Source organism: Syngnathus floridae, chromosome 10 (assembly GCF_059516105.1).
Source record: "Syngnathus floridae isolate MCC-2025c chromosome 10, RoL_Sflo_1.0, whole genome shotgun sequence".
NCBI classification, from domain to species: Eukaryota; Metazoa; Chordata; class Actinopteri; order Syngnathiformes; family Syngnathidae; genus Syngnathus; species Syngnathus floridae.
Window position 1 is genome coordinate 8,719,509 of NC_142422.1, and position 17,811 is coordinate 8,737,319.

General features: G+C 38.9%; 2 protein-coding genes across 2 annotated transcripts; one reads left to right on the plus strand and one right to left on the minus strand.

The window, feature by feature from the left end:
- Positions 1-7,024: 7,024 nt before the first annotated feature.
- Positions 7,025-14,064, plus strand: dpys (dihydropyrimidinase). Its single transcript, XM_088387329.1, has 9 exons — positions 7,025-7,372; positions 7,870-8,028; positions 8,750-8,929; positions 9,499-9,688; positions 9,854-10,010; positions 10,323-10,464; positions 10,903-11,045; positions 13,190-13,397; positions 13,678-14,064. The coding sequence occupies exons 1-9, from the start codon at positions 7,121-7,123 to the stop codon at positions 13,735-13,737; spliced, it is 1,491 nt and encodes a 496-aa protein (XP_088243455.1). The 5' UTR covers positions 7,025-7,120; the 3' UTR covers positions 13,738-14,064.
- dcstamp (dendrocyte expressed seven transmembrane protein) lies at positions 13,016-17,681 on the minus strand. The gene is made up of 4 exons (XM_088387330.1): positions 16,553-17,681; positions 15,870-16,196; positions 15,038-15,792; positions 13,016-13,369 (listed from the first exon to the last, which is right to left on the minus strand). Exons 1-3 carry the CDS (start codon positions 17,579-17,581, stop codon positions 15,745-15,747), a joined length of 1,404 nt encoding a protein of 467 aa, XP_088243456.1. The 5' UTR covers positions 17,582-17,681; the 3' UTR covers positions 13,016-13,369; positions 15,038-15,744.
- Between the last annotated feature and the right edge of the window lie 130 nt (positions 17,682-17,811).

The following is a 17,811-nucleotide window of genomic DNA, read 5'->3' on the forward strand; positions in this document are numbered from 1 at the left end:
AAATATAGTAGCATTTTGTTTCCTCTCCTTTTCTGTTTTGCATTAAAGCTGGGTCAAGCCGACACCTCCCATGGCAATTCTTTGCAAACAGAGCTGCCAAAGCGCCTCTTCTGCCATAAATGTAGCCAATATCGATGCCATGCTTAAAAAGTGATTGAAAGGCGACTTACATGTTTCAAAGCATGGTGGGAGCTGGGGGCCAGGCGAAAGCCCAACGTATTAAAGCAGAGATAGTCACCAGTACAGTTGGTATGCTAGAATAAGGCAACATATGCCCACATGTCAGAATACACACTCGTATTGCTGTAAAAAGTATGTATTTTTCAATTCTAATACTGCTATTTTAAAAACTAAAAAGGTGTTTGAGATTTTATTCTTAAGTGAACTACATGAATGTTTATTGTCCCCCCTCGCCTAAAAAAAACTAAACTAAAAATGGGACAGATAATTAAGACCTGGAGAAAAAAAATAAAATTCAAACAAATCCCACTGTTATCTCAATATACCGTTTACTGTGCCACTACACTTTCCTTGCATATTTATTCAGCTGGCTTATCTATCAGTGCAGATCATCAGACAAGATAAAGTATCAAAACAATGCAATTGTGGAACGTGCTGAGAGGCTGCCACATGATACAACGAGCCAACTGTAAATTATTGAAAACACCGGTGTTTGAGATTTGCTCACTCCAATTTATTTCGCAAGAACCACACGAGAGACAAGCAAGTTCTTTTAGACACCTGCGGGTGGAGAGTTCACACGATGAAGGAGTGAAGTCTGAAACTCTCCCAACTGCAAGGACATATTTATTAAGAGAAAGAGTGGGGGCAAAAGTAGACTGAATAGGAAGCCCTTGTGCTCTAGTCAAAACATATCAGGGGGTGTTTTACGACCTTGTGTAGAATGGGATTCATTACCGGTTGCAATCCAACATAATCATACGATAAGGATACTCTGTAAAACCCTAACAACCGGCAGTGTGCAACAGCGAGACAAAACATTATTCTCTCAAGCCTTGAAGTTGTATGTAAACTGCAGATGATAATATTGGTGGTTTGTGTCTATTTGAAATTACAAAAAAATGCACATAAGGTATCTATTTATCTATCTATTAGAAATTATAAAAATAAAATAAGTGTACAAAATGCCTGAAAAAGCTACTTCAACACAATGCCGCCAACTTCTCAGTAAGAAAAGTAATTGACAGCATAATGAAATAAGTCACAGGTTTCAAATAACGCCATTGAAAATATTGCTAGATTAGCCTTTCAATAAAAGCCTGTCAACAAGAGTGTAAACAAAGATGAACAGCAGCTTTGGAGTTAAATTTCTTGACACACCCTGCACATAAAGGCACAAAATTGGGTCCATTTACAGACTCATATCCAAGGATAACAGAAATTATGCCTAACAACATAACTAACTACATAAGGGGACGCTGTACAAATTCAACACATTTAAATATGCTTGCAATATGCAGTGGGGTAAATTTGAACCATATAATATGATTTTTGTTTTTTATAATAGCCGTCTTTCTTGATCCTGAAGACTGGGGCACAATATTTATATGCATACTATACAAATATAAACTAATAACTGAATACACAATTGGATTTATTAAGAAAAATAAAAAAAATGACTGTATTATTGTGCAATTGTTGTGGATGTGAATATATATGTATATATTATTCCAGCAACACACTCGCAAAGCTTAATTTAAATAATAAATAAATAAAGGACTCTCATCACATCAACAATGGTAAAATACAAGAAGGATGTTGCAAATCCAATAGGCAACTTCAGTAGAAAATGCTCATGGAGATGTACAATCCCTGGCATTTTGTGAACGAAACCTCGAAGGTCGCGCTGTTGATACCTCTTGTAAAAAAACAAATTAATCATTATCAGGGGGCTGGGAGGACTAGAAAATGTCCCCTTTTGATTGACACTGGATACATACAAATAGAAATAGCTTTTTAAACAGCATCCTTCTTGTACTTGTTGCAAACATTCTGACCTTTTATTTCACCACAGCAACACTTAGGAGACATTCATCATACACGTGAGGGTATCATGGAGCTCCGTGTGTTGTGTCATCTATTCCTCAAATGCATGTACACCCTCTCTGCGAGGACACTATAGGACAGTTAATTGAACAATATTGAAACTGGAAAGGAGGGCAAACTCTGCTCAATGGTGCCATCTAGCGTATATTTTAATAAAACCCAAGACTTGTGCACCAGTAACAGTTCCTGCTACTGCTGAGGAAGTTTGGATAACAATTATCTGTTGTATTTGCATTAATGTGATTACTCTGCGTGCAGATTCATCTGCAATTATAAAGAGCGGCATTAAAACACTAATCAATTAACTCAATTGTGACAAGATAGATTAATTCTAGACAAACATGAGATTCTAGCAAGTAAATGAGCTCTGGAGTGCCGATGCATGTGGGAGTGCTGCTGCAGAAGTCATTTTGATTATCTGCAGACACATGTAGTTGCAAATCTTTTAATTAACAAAGACTCTATGTGGGTTACTTGGGCAGACATTCTGCTTATTACTTGTACTGCATGAGAATTCGGTCCGTTTAAAAAAGAATCCGTTTGAGACCGTGATTGAAAAGCGTCTCATTTAGAAACGATCCCATTGCTTTGTTACATGAGTATGTTTGTGTTTCTTGAGTGTGTGCGCGCTTGCAGCAAAAAAGGGTTTTGACATGAGAAGACAGGATTTGAATAAAGCAGGTGGTCAACTCAATCACCCGGTCATGCCTTCAATGCAGAATTCAATGCAATTAACATTGGAGAGGCGTTCTTAAAAATCTTGTTCCTGATCTTACTAAAATAATGTAATTGGTATCATTTTATTTGTCTTACAATTGATTTTTTTTAATTGTGAGGAAGTGCTAGATTTGTGTTGTCTATTGGTTTGTTAGTTTGCTTGCGTGCTTTGTGTTTGTTTGTTGTTTATTTGTTGTTTGTTTGCTTGCCTTTCCTTTTCTATTTTCATTAGAAATAGATGCCGGAGCTTTATCTAGACCCCTGAATTAGATTTTGGTTGAATGAAACAAAACTTCTTTATTCCCCTCCATTGTGCTGTCTAGTACATCTGCATATGCCAAAATTAAGCTTAATCGCAGATACTATTAATACTTCAGAGATGTAATGGCGTTTTTAATTGGAAAGAAGCCCATTATTTTCAATACAGAAGGGGCACTGAGGCACGTAAAGTCCTTGAATATTTTGCAAGTCATGTTTAACAGCACAATGGTTTGGCACAGCAGCGACTTTGCCTCCCAAAATCATCAGCAAACTTCAAGCAAAACATAATTTGTTTCCCTTGACATGTCCTGCCCCCTACATGGATGCATTAACATTTGCGGCTACTTTGTGAGGCTTGAGCTGTAAAAAAATGACATGTTTTCAAGTATGCTGTAGACTTCTGTCTTCTACGGCATTATGTGACGTTTGCAGGCTATAATTACTCACTCATTTAAAAATTCTATAAAAACTGCTGCTAAATATGACATCTAACGGTAAATTCTCCACACATAGCATTGCAATTCAGAGATGAATATTTAAACATTCATTCCATGAATATCTGCAATGCAACATAAATTTGAGATGCTTTCAGTCATCAAATTCATTCAATATTGTTGACATTGATATTCATTTATACAAATACGGGTAATATTTCTTAATAAATTTGTACACCGCGAATAAGTACGGATGTTTTTTCATGAGCGCTCCTTGTTACATTGACTGAAGTCTGAGGAGAACACTGCCATCTGGTAGTTAGTGGAAGGTAATGCAATCCGTAATTCATTGCATGAATATTCATCAATATTCAATACCAGCTTTGCTCAAATATGCACATCTATAACAGTTAACCACAATGCCAAAAGTCATGGATGTAATGCATACACGTGAACATAGCCATACAGACAATAATTTTCAAACCGGAAAATTACTTAACCAAAAATGTTTCATCTGTGACCCTATTACGGAACGATTATAATTCGTATTGTTCCATCCATCCATCCATCCATCCATCCATCCATCCATCCATCCATCCATCCATCCATCCATCCATCCATCCATCCATCCATCCATCCATCCATCCATCCATCCATCCATCCATCCATCCATCCATCCATCCATCCATCCATCCATCCATCCATCCATCCATCCATTTTCTGAATCAGTTACAATCACTATGTTGCCATTGTAAAGCACTTTCAGTTGTCCGCAAATTTTATCCGTTGCTGCCCTTGTGAATGATGCTTACGTGTGTTCAGCCAAAGGGCTTCACGAATGCAAATAATTTCTTTTTGATGTGTGCATGTGCTTGTATGTGTGTGTGTGTGTGTCTTTGCTGACTGGATGTTTTGCAGTTTGAAACTCGATTAGACTACAAAACTAAACATCAACTCAAAGATGCAATGATGTGTGTTCTAATTTTCCCTCTACATGAAGGTGACAGATTTTTAATAATGCAAACAAATAACGTGCATATTAGTATTGCAATGAGTAACAAAAATACAAGACATATTCTAATCTGAAAAACCACAACCGTAGCACACTTATCATTGACCTGAGTGACTTATTTGTCTCCACTCCCAAAAACTGAGCACACTCAGCTCACAAACTCTCCGTCTGTGTTGGTTTATAATGCTGCGGGAGCAAATGAAACGATAACACGTGCCTATTTCTAAATCCAGCGGAATCATAACTTTTCTCTTTCAGTAACACAACACAGATACTTTTGAGAAGATGCCATTGCTGCCTCATTGCTTTTTCACTCCCTCTGATTACTCCTCTCATCTTATGTAAATCCTCTTAAGTCACATGTTATTGTTTATTGCAACTGTGAAGGTTAGGTGTTCCTAAGCCCCGTGCGTGCGCTTATCTCACCAGCGCATGCATCTTTGTCTCTCCAATGTGTGTTGCTTTGCTAATACACTAATGGATGAGGAAAAGTTGTCTCTCTTGATGCGGCGCAGACAACCAATCTACTGCAGTAAAAAGCTAATCTCTCCCATTGGCTAACAACTCCTCATGAAAGGGAGGCAGACGTGTGCAGCTGGGATATCTCAGCATTATCAGGACCATATTGTTAAGGGGGGTTGAAAAGAATGTCACAATATGAACAAAACCAAAACAAACAAATGAAATTTTAGGCCACTTTGCTCGCCTGACACGATGGAGTCAAGTTATATTTAGCTTGCTAAAACCATAAACACTTTTTTATTGATGCATCATCAATTTACTATATTTACACATTCAGAGTGCAGACTGAATGACTGGACTCATATTACCCGCACAGTCAGTCCCGGTAGACATACAGAAATTTAATCCAGGATATGAAAACATAGAATACAGTTGGGTGATTTTCTTGGAATATACACAACCAAATAGTTTTTAATACACTATCATTTGATCCAATTGTGATGATTCCCTTTGCAAAGTCACCAAATACCTGGAGCGCTATGTGGGGATGCACACATTTGTAGTCAAACTGCACATCCCAGGGATTTATTAGGCAACGATTGGGTTGGGGGACAGATTGAAGGAATGAAAAGCTGCTTAATATGGCAATGACACCCATATGAATGTGAAAGGCATTTCTTGAAGCAAATGATTGTTTGCGTGCCAAAAATGATAACTTGAACTGCTTGCAGTAAAAATCAGATGGAACCGTTCCCCATTTGGCTGGATTAAGTGATAGCAAATTGCAGAAACACTGTGTGCTGTCTGCAGATACCGAAATCATCAAAGTCACTGCCAAGAAGGTGGACCGATCTTTCCAATATTCCCAGAAAAAAAAAGGAAATCACTCCCAGTTCTGTGGACCTGCACAGTTGGTCAAAATTTGGCGTGGTGATTTCTCGATGAGCAAATAAAGTATAATAATGAGCTAATAAAAACATAACAACAAATAAAATGCAGAAAGTAAAAGAAGAAACAATAAAGACAACGTTCACCATATGTATTGAGAATTGTGCCCACTTTTCTGTTGTTGTTTGAAATGAGCCTTTACATCTCAGGCAAGTGGAGATGCACTGTGTTGTAGATCGACAAACACTGTGAAATGAAGATAACAGACTGTTGTAACTAAATTAATACAATTTATCTAAGTTGGAGGTCTGCATGTGCTTCTGACTGTATGAGCAGACCTTGGAGAAGACCAAGGCCCTGACTGCAGTAGATTACTGAAGGAACTTCTTAATTAGTCCTTCACTAATCTATGAATCATGCCATTATTGTAGATTAGTCATACTTAAAGACAATAGATATCTAGATGAAAATCATGGCTTGGCCATAAACATAAACCAATCAAAAGGAAAACATGCTTTCTTGGGTTGATTTTATTTTGAAGGTCAGGCTTTAATTGGATGTATTTTGAAGGGCGTGCTTTTCTGTCATAAAAAAAAAAAAAGAAAAAAGAGTAAACACTTGACTCCCACCAAAAAAAAAGAAAACTCTGACCAACTCTGTAGACTTCCAGGAATTGGTGCTTTAGGTACACGTTTGGAATATGTGGCATGTTTTTTTTATTATGTGCTCATGATTTATTTTGCAGTTACTGCATTTCCTGGCTTATTAGAGTTCAACAGTACGCATGTTGTTTTCATGATGTTATTTCCAGACCGTTGTCTAGAGCGGCCTCACTCAAATTCTATGATTGCATTGTCATACTGTCATACATTCTTACTGGAGCAGAACACTGTCACAAAGTCTGGTCCATGATTTACTGCAAAGTAGGCTAATTTTGCAAAAACAATGAAACGTTGCATTAGTGTTACATAAATGTCAAAACCAAGCCAATGTATTAAAACGGTCATGTGGCTCCCCCTAGCGGCTGAGTTATCTTTAACATGTACTTGAGGCCTGTGGTCATCGGGGCTCGTGTGTGCACAAATAGGACAGTTTGTTGAGTTCATGGCCACAGTGACTGTGTAAGGATAGGCCCAATTGCTGCTCTATTTGCTGAACTTTGGAATAGACACAAGATGTTACCTATTAAAAGCCATTTGTGACTTTCCACTCCACAAAGCCTCTCTCCGCATTCTCACAGACATTGCTCTCCGCATTCTCACAGACGCTGCACACCAGGATGGCGGAGCCCCGTGGGATCCTGATAAAAGGAGGGAAAGTTGTGAATGAAGATTTCTCTGTGATCAGTGACGTCTATATTGAAAATGGGAAAATAGTGGATGTTGGACTGAATCTTCACATTCCAGAGGGAGTGAGAATTATTGATGCCAGGGATAAACTGGTGATCCCAGGTGGAATTGACACGCACACACACATGGAACTTGCGTTCATGGGCACCAGGAGTGTGGATGACTTTCATATAGGAACTCAGGTAAAACACACATGCATGTGCACTCACGCACAGACACACACGCACGCACACACACACACACACACACACACACACACACACACACACACACACACACACACACACACACACACACACACACACACACACACACACACACGCACGTATATGTCCCGCTCACAATTTAAAACTAAACCTTATGATCATTGTGTACAGCAGGGTAAAGCAGTTTTAAAAAGTAATTTGTTTTGACATTGTTTTTCCTTTTTAATTTTTTTGTTTGAATTTTTCTCATTGTCGTTGTTTTTAACTGTAAAACCTAAAGTGTTGATATTCTATATTTTATATTTGAGTGTTGACTGAACTGATGACTGATTAAGTTCACTGATATTGTCACACTTTCTGGCATCAGTGGATGCCAAACGCAAGTGTCCTTGCAATACCTTCAGATGACCTTTAGTCAGTTGACTAAGTTGACAAAATCTTTCAGCGGTTAATCTTTGACTATGTCTCACCAGGCTGCCTTAGCTGGAGGGACAACAATGATCGTGGACTTTGTCATCCCCCAAAAAGGCAAGTCTCTTCTGGAGGCTTATAACTCTTGGCGCAAGGCAGCGGACAGCAAAGTCTGCTGTGACTACTCACTGCATGTCGCTGTCACGTGGTGGAGTGACCAGGTGAATATGAAAATATGACTGCAGAGATGAGGACATAGCTGAAGGTTATTTTATCATTTTGTTTGAGTCTGGACAATTTATTGGACATTCAGACACATACATAAATATGCAAGCAAAGGTTCTGTCAAAGCCCTGGGCTTTGGATATATTCTAAATTAAAACAAAAATGGTAAACAGTTCTGCCCCGTAACCAATTTTATTAAAATTACACGACACTGCACATGGGAGGTAACTTTCTTTTTGTATTCTTGTAGATGTGCACAGCTAGAAATGGGTAATGTGCACTGTTGTGGATGTGAGCATAGTCAGCTACCTTCTCTGCCAATGGAAGCGACTCCTCTCACTCCCTTTAAATTCAGTGTGCTGGAGCAGGGGTGTCAAACGCTTTTTTTTTCGCGGGCCACATTGTAGTCATAGCTTCTTTCGGAGGGCCATTATGACTGTCAACCCAAATAAATGTATGAGCACCTCACATTATATATAGTAAAAGCTACAAAACAAACTGACAAATAACTCATTTTCAAATCAGATAAGTAAAAACTGGTCAAATATTTAAAAAAAAGTTATTATTATTAAAAGTGAAAACAATTTGCAATTCTAGTAATGACACGAATTTTATGCACAATTTGTCTTGGTGGGCCACATAAAATGGTGTTTAAACAAACATTTAAGTTTCTCTTCAGAACTGTAACATTGCTATTGCCATTTTTCTACTTCCCAGGTCAAGAATGAAATGGAGATTATCGCCAAAGAGAAAGGAGTCAATTCCTTTAAGATGTTTATGGCGTATAAAGATCTGTACATGCTGCAGGATGCTGAACTCTATGCAGCATTTGCCCATTGCAAGAACATTGGCGCAATAGCGCAAGTGCATGCTGAGAATGGAGACCTGATCGCTGAGGTTGGTGGGTCAATTTAACTATGAATAAAATGTAAAAATAAATAAATTAAATGAAGCAATAAGAACAGTAATGTTAATGCATTTAAAATAATATGAAATGATTAAATAGTATAATCAGTTATTATAGCCAAGTATTCCGACTAGATTTATTCATAATTTCATTTTAGTGCTAGGACTGAACAGTTTGAGGCAAAATATAATAATAAACAAATACACATACAAATATCAATATTGATATAAATATGAATAAATATACATACACCGATATATAAATATGTATATCAATAAAAAGTGTTAATCTGTTTACCTGATTAACTTTTTATACAGATGCCATGGTGAGAAACACCACTAGAGAGCAGCAGACCATTGATTTGAGTTTTTATAAAAGTTCATGTTCTTAACGCTTAAAGGACTAGTTGCAAGGTTTTATTTTAATATTTATAATTAGTCCACTCGTGGTGACGATTTTTGTGGGGGTCAGCTGAATAATAGGTATTGCGGTACTCTGTGTTGTTGTTCTCTATTCATCACCCTGCTTTGTTTTTCTCCATTTCATCGGGGCGCAACAGGGGGCAAAGAAGATGCTGTCCATGGGCATCACAGGACCTGAGGGTCATGAAATGTGTCGGCCGGAGGAGGTCGAGGCTGAGGCTACACAGAGAGCCATCACCATCGCCAGTGCTGTCAATTGCCCTCTCTATGTGGTCCATGTCATGAGCAAATCTGCAGCGAAGGTGGTGTCCAACGCACGTAGAGATGGTAGGTGATGGATTTATCAGTTTATGTGTGAGAGGATGTTACAAATACCTTTACAATGATGTTTAAAAAGTATTGAATGTGTGTTGAATATAGTCAAACTTTTCAATATTGAATGATGCCTAAAGTGTTCAGTGAAGCTGAAGTGAAACTTCCATCTGCTGCCAGGACGGGTGGTGTTTGGGGAGCCCATTGCAGCTGGACTAGGAACTGACGGGACTCACTACTGGCACAAGGAGTGGGCCCATGCGGCTTTCTTTGTCATGGGTCCTCCCCTAAGACCTGACCCCAGCACCCCTGCGTACCTCATGGACCTGCTGGCCAAGTAGGTGGCTTACGTGGGTTATCTCTATACATTCCAAAAATAAATATAGGTCATGTGACCAGCAAACCTAATGGAGACCTGTAGGATTGATGGATGGATGTTGCTGGCCTCAAAGTTGGAACACAGTATTTTTGTGGTTAAAACAACACCAATATTGACACATAAAGGGAACATCAATAAAATTAGAACAACCAAGGAAGTAATGTAGTATATAACGGAAATTAAATTAGTATTACAAAAGACACATTTTAGAATCATTCATCACACTTATTCTGTCATTTGATCATATATTTATCCTTAATGTGTCATTAGTGATGATCTCAGTGTGACGGGGACCGACAACTGTACCTTCTCAGTTTGTCAAAAGGCACTTGGAAAAGACGACTTCACCAAGATCCCCAATGGGGTGAACGGCGTGGAGGATAGGATGTCCGTCATTTGGGAGAAGGGAGTGGTATGTCTTCATCACATACACTCACCCATATTCTAGGATGGAATACAACACAACATAAATAGAGAATTCATGTTATATGTCCTTGACCCATACCACTACAAAGAAAAAAAAAAAGATATCCTTTGTGATGCATTGTGGTTATCTACAACCACATGTTTCTTTTATTTGATGACTTGCAATTCAATAGTTCTTGGAATTAATTGTAGTTGCAACTGAGCATTTGTGGCGCTCTGTTTCCGCAAACACTTAGAGGAGTAAATAGAGATCGACATTTCAATGCATACAGCTGACAGTGCGTTTTCTTAGTGTAGATTTACTTTGCAGTGCTTTCAAATCACACATTTCTCTACATTGGCTTCTGTCTGTTAATTGTGTACAGTGCTATCAACTGCGCTCTCTCACTCAAACTGGCTTATTTGTGCATTTCCATCTTCCCAGCACAGCGGCAAAATGGATGAGAATCGATTCGTAGCTGTCACCAGCAGCAACGCAGCAAAAATCTTCAACTTCTACCCGCAAAAAGGCCGCATCGCCAAGAACTCAGATGCTGATGTGGTTATTTGGGATCCTAAGTCATCAAGGTGAGGGGCCCACTTGGCATTCATTCTGGTGCAAGCAAGAGAAAAGCAGCTGAAGAAATGTGTATATGTCATATATTCATATGTAAAAAAAAAAAAAAGGTTCCTGTCCCCCCCGGTTCCAAAATCCCATCTACTCTTGTCTTTTGCAAGTTTGCAGCATGTCCCTTTTATGCAGCTACAAATTAAAGGCTGATGATAAATACAAATCGGTTTCATCAGATTCTCAAAAATGATAGCTTGAGGGATTTAAGATTTTATTCTATAAATGTACCAATGACTTCAACATTTATATAATCTTAAAACAGACACATCCACTGGGATGTTGATGGCTCATGTGGATTTGAAGACTAATGAATTGTTCACATGTGGTCTGATCCCATTTTCTTATTAAGGAAGTCAGCGTTAAAGCACTTTCAGGAAATGTTCCCGAGTTCGCTCTTTGGAAAAATATATGTATTTTGCAGACAAAAAAGCCAAATGAGCCTTAAAACAGAGAATAGTAGATTTCTCTTGAAGCGCTACACAATTCCATGAATCAATGTTGTGTTCCATTGTGCTAATTGACGTAAAAAGTCAACAGCTATGATGTCACATCCCGCAAAGGGCCCATTAAATCTGATTTTAGTGTTGTTTCCTCATGTCTCCTCCTTAAAAAAATATATAAATCATAACAGTTGAAGGTCTCTTCATATGGGGCAGGTTGGGAGCCAACACATACACACACGCACACATTATGTAATCACAAACTCGACTGTGCGCTTTTGCTTGCAAGAGAATCTGGGCTGAGCCCCTGAGGAAGGGTGCTATGCACTGATGTGAATTGAACTCATCCTTACCCAATGTACTTTAACTTGTATCAATGTAGTATCTTACTGTAAATTACTAGCGTATGTCTAAGATTTGTACAATTGTTTACATGGACAGCTTTAAAGTTTGAGCCAATCAGCCTTCTTGTAAATTACTCTACCTATATCTTTTTGTTTTTTAACTGTAAGATTGCCTCATGTTAAATTGCTGCTCCTATGAATCCATCTGTAAAACTGCGTAATTAATTGCTCTCAATGTAAGTGTCACTCCATAACATCCGGCACCAGAGGCTACAAACAGTTACGTAACGCAGAGGAAGCTCGGTCAATGGCCTCATGTCTCATAAATAGGCACATTGGAATATCGCAAAGCATTTTTTCTCGGCAAAATTTTTGTTTCTTTTTCTGCTTTTCTCCAAACAGCCAAGACCCAAAAACAAATTAACTAAATGCATTTGTATAGGTAGGTGTTAAGCAATCTGTAAGGTCTTGGTTTATGGAGCAGAAGGTCGAAGCAATGGATAAAGAACTACTACCACTACTTCTATGACTAATGATAATAATAGCTTAGATTAATGACACCTTTCAGAATCATCTTTATTAGCCAAGTGTGTTTGCATGGAGTTTGTCTGTGGTAATTTGAACTACACAAAACAAGCCACTGAAACACAATACACATTTAAGTCGACCTATGAACTGCAGAAGCCACACTCACAACAAAGTAGTCACTTTCAATGGCACTTTCTTTTCTAACCTTAACTTTTGAGTGCACTTGAAGTTCCACTTCACCTACTAAGAGATAATTGTGAACAAAGAACTTTCTTCCTGATACACGTGGTGATTCTCACAACTACTCGCGAAGAGGATTTTTTTGGTTTTTTTTTTTTTTTTTACCTCACTCATGTATTAATGGCTGGTATTGAGAGCCTTCAGTATAGGCTACTTTTAAATAATGTAAAATGTGATCTTGATATCTGGTCTCTATCCTTGCCCATCCCTGACAAAATGAAATGGCTAAAAAACAAACATTATTCGGACAATTAAACTTGAATTAATCAAGAAACATGACTATTCACCCATTTCTATTTAAAACATTATCTTAACTCAGCAGGATTAATTCATTTGGGGATGAATTTATCTTCAGATTAAGTAACAGAACAGAACTTCGTGACAACACTGTGATTTTTATTTGCTATTTAATCATTGTCCATGTCAATTTTTCTTTGGTTTAACGCAAGAATCTTTGACCGAATCAGTCACGCATTAGTATCCTTTCTTGTCCCAAATTTCATTTTCTGTTCTGAGCAGACCTGTGCCGGCATTTGTACGTTTTGACAGAAAGATTTCAGCCAAGACGCATCACCAGGCTGTGGACTACAACATCTTTGAGGGTATGGAGTGTCATGGAGTGCCAGTGATCACCATTTCCAGGGGCAGAGTGGTCTACGAGGATGGACAGCTGAAGACGACACCTGGTTGGGGCAGATTCGTCCACAGAAAACCCTTCTCCGAATTTGTCTACAAACGAATCATGCAGAGAGACAAGGTCAGTAAAGATGTTCAAAAGAAGAAACATACTTAAGATAGAAGCAGAACTTGGCACGGCCTCATTATGGGGGTCATTAACATGCTGAAGCCAATTTACCAGTCCAGATTGTTTGACGTGTTGATTCTCCCAATCCTTATCCCCATTTTTTCAGTTGTGGTGAGCAACACAAAATTTTAAATATCAAACAGGCTGGAAAGTGCTGCTCTGCTCTGATGACCACAATGATATCTGTCCACTGATGACACACAAGCCTTCTCTGCCTTTTTTTCCCCGTCAGGTGGGCCAACCTACGCCTGTGATCAGAAAGCCATATGATGGAAAAGTCATTTCTGTGTGAACATGGGAGCCACTAAAGAAAGCCACTTCGAGCCTCCAGCTGTGTGTGTCCTTTCGCACACAATCCTGTCAGTGCCTGGACCAGTCTCAGAAATACTAGTAATACAGTAATACAAAATTATACTCAGAAAGATTCATTTTATATACAGTACTGTGAAATGTATTATATTTTTAATTAATCTTTTCAGTAAGGAATGGGTGGTCAATTTAGGTCAATTCAACATCAAAGTCAATGACATGTTATGTACTTTTATAGGTTTTCTAAAGTTCTAACTATCAATAGTTTTATCATTGCAAAAAATTAAAAGTGGAAGTGGCTACTAAGAAACAGTTTAGTGTAATGGTTTATGCTGCATTATTATTGCTGCACCCGGTGAACACTTGCCTTGCCTGAGAGTTTCTTGTTGTCATCTCAACCATTGCATTTGAGTCATTTTACAGACTGCAGAGAGTTAATAGACTGACAGTAATGAGATTTTTGCTGACCCACAATGACTCTGCATTTGCATATTCAGCAGGATGGCGTATTATCATATCCAGTCCATTTTTGACCATAAATGGAGAACAGCCCTTCCCTCAGTACTTAGTAAAAAGGTCTGCGGCTGTCGGCGAGCATCATGTGGGAGCTTGCTGTCAGGCTCGCATGCTGACGTGGTTTTCTGCCGCAAGCCCCGTTGAGACATAATGTGAGCTTATCAGGTTGCCTCACGGGTCACTGGCAATGTGTGACTCACACAAGGCCCACTCCTCCTTCAGCTGTACCACTTCCTCTTACTGTTTACCATGGAAATGAAGGAAGGAATAGGGCAGTTGAGTTGGCTAAAATATTACAAGCTGTAGCGTATTATATACAATCAACAGTCTACAAGTCATACTCATAAGATTTGGTTTTTATTTTATTTTGGTTTTTATTTCTACACTGAACTAAAATGTCTATAGAGGATCTTTTACTTTCTTTCATTTTTTTCGTTCTAGGTATGACTAGGAGGCAATAAATCTTGATGAATTGGTTCTATGAAAGTCAAATACAAAGCTAAAATTATCATTGGTAGTCATGCAAAGGATGCAAAACTCCAAGTGTCCCTGTTTTATAAAACACCTGTATGATGTCAATGCATAGTGACAGCGGTGCACATGGTAGACAGGGGGCCTATGGTGTTGTGGCCTACACTGCACATGCAAAGGACAGCTGTCTTGGATTATGTAAGTACACGGTCTCTGTCTATTCAAATAGACACATTCAGTAGATATCTTACACAGAAACATGCACGCACGCACACACACACACAATCAATTTATACCTACGTATATGTGTCCCGGATCGGAATGGAGCAGGTCGACCAAATGCAGCTTGGACCAGGGTTTATTGAAGGGAACAGGTAGTTGGAAGGGAGGATAAAGGGAACAAGACAACAGAACCGGCAAAGTCAACAGGACTGACTGACAGGGGTGGCAAACAAAAACCAACCTAACCGAGACATGGGACAAGAAGACACAAGAAATTAGCAACAACAAAACATGAGACAAGAAATAACCCGAAAAGGGTGTGACATGCAGACAGGATTTATATACGCGACAGGTAACAGGAGGCAGGTGACTGTGATTAGTCCATAGATTGAGAGTAGACCCAGGAAGGGCGGAGCGAGCACACAGACGCTGACAGAAACTATGACAATATGCACATAATAAAACAACCGGGGACGAAACGTGACAATATGTATTGAAAATATCGTTTTACAAAAACAAACATGTTCCAACCAGAAAATGTTGTCATTATATTAATATTTAATTTCTTTGAAAATAAAATCTGTGTCTTAACATCAACATTACATAAATAAAGACATACATTGTTGACCCAAGTTTAGATAATACATGCAGATTGTATGGAACAAATACATTACAACAATATAAAAATGCGCAATATTTTATATATGTATATGAATATATATATCCCCACAGAGATATATTATAGTGTCAGTCACTGTTGTGTATATGGAGAAACCTTTCCTCACGTGTTGACCTCATCTGAGAAAAGCAATGGACACCAGAAATGTGGCTGTTAAGAGAAGACCATAAAGAAAGATTAGCATCCAGGATTTCCCCCTCAATTATGTATTATTTTCTGACTCATACCTTGGTGATGAGTGATGTAAAACTGTCTTTCTCCCGCCTCCTTTTTGACCTCTTCCTCAGAATTTTGGCATGCAGATACTTGATCCTCTCCTCTGCAGCGGTGCAGTAAAATCTCTCACACACCATGAGCCTGATCTGGACCAACTTGGCCGCTACAGGGGCCATAACGAGCAAGGTCAGCAGGATGGCAGTCAATGGGACCAGAGAGTTGTTGAGAAGCAGTTTGGGTTTGGGGAGGCACTGCTTCTCGAACAGCGTCACAGAATAAGAAAAGTCCTTTTGGTGGTTTTCCTCACTCAATTGTAGACCAATTAAGGTTGCAATCCCCTGAAAAAAGCAATTCACATTTAGGGCATACAACAGTATAACAGACCTTTTTATTTTATTTTATTTTATTTATTTTATTGATACAACATTTTATTATATTTTGCAAGGGTGTATGAAAGAAATCCCACAGTTGTTGTCATTGTTATCATGGGGAACAAAAACTTAGCTGAGTGGGTGTTCAAATGCAACACTAAGGTGAAGCAACTGACATCAGCTTCAAATAATATTTCAAATTTGAATCAATATGAATGAACTAGTGTCTTACTGTATGTGAGTATTTATTTAAGTAATACATCATCATGTTTATTCATTTAATTGATGTGACAATTGACTCAGAGTTTAATTAAAGGACTTACTTTGAGGCTCAGCCGCAGAGGGACGTGGAATGGTTCCATCTCTGACAGCTTGGTTGTTATAATAGTAACAAAATAGTACAACACGGCATCCACAGCTATAAATATGACCCAAGCAATCAAATGGGTGACAATTGGAATGCCAAATTTTAGCAGAGCTTTTCCTTCCTGGGTGGTGGGACGGAGGGAAGGGAGAAATGGGTAAAGCTTCTTCTCCTCTGATGTGAGAGGAAGTACGTGTTGCTTTCCTTGCGCCTTCTGCTTCATGTCAAAGTCAATAAATTTGTTGGTGATGAAATTATTTTTGTACTTCATGTCATTGCAGTAATTTCGTACGTGGAAGGTTATAAAGATGATGAGCACCAGGATGCTGATGAGAGGATAAACATATTCCTTCACAGTGGATACTGTGTTTATTAAATTCACTGCATATTTGACACTTTGATTCAGCTTCAATTCCACTTGAGTGAGTCGCTCCCGAAAATTTTCCAAGTCCACTTTGGGTGAAATTTTGAGTTGGGAGTCAAGCTTGACCAAACCGAAATCCATCACACCGAGCAAAATATCAGCCAGCCATTTCAACATGTCCACATAGTTTCTGAAGGGAGCAATGACTGATTCTTTCTTGGCCCTCAGGTTGCAAATCATGCTCCTGATCAAGCCTGTGAGGTTCTCCAAAGTGTTTTGAATATTTCCAAGGACAACTACACTTGTGCCAGCGGTTAGCAGGAGACTACGACTCTTCTTAGTGAAAAGCGATATGACAAATAGAGTGAACAAGCATCGTACCGTCTGTGACAGGAATAGGCCGAGTGTCAACAGCACCCCAACGAGGGCAGCAATCCCCGAGGACACTGCTAGGTCACAAGTCAGAGTGAAGAAAAGGTACAGAAGCAGTAAAGCACTGAAGAGGAGGCTTGGGAAGACACACAAGAGGAGGAGGACGGTGGTTCTCTTGAAGCCCTCTCTGTTATCACTGGTAAAAACATCCACAGCCAAAATCCTCAGGTCAGTTAGGCCCTTGGTGATCATCGTCCACAGTCCCAGGAATTTAAATAAAGAAGAGCTCTGGGATGAGCTTAATCAGATGGTTGTGCTGTGTATTTTGTTTCTAAAGTACAAACCTGAGGCATGTAGCCTTGCATCTATTATTACTGTGTGTTGTTCACCATCGCCTTAAATAATGCTGGAACAGGATGTGGCAACAAACCACAGTCATTCGTCATAATACTGTACAGTCATCTTCATCTTTTTCTCAAACA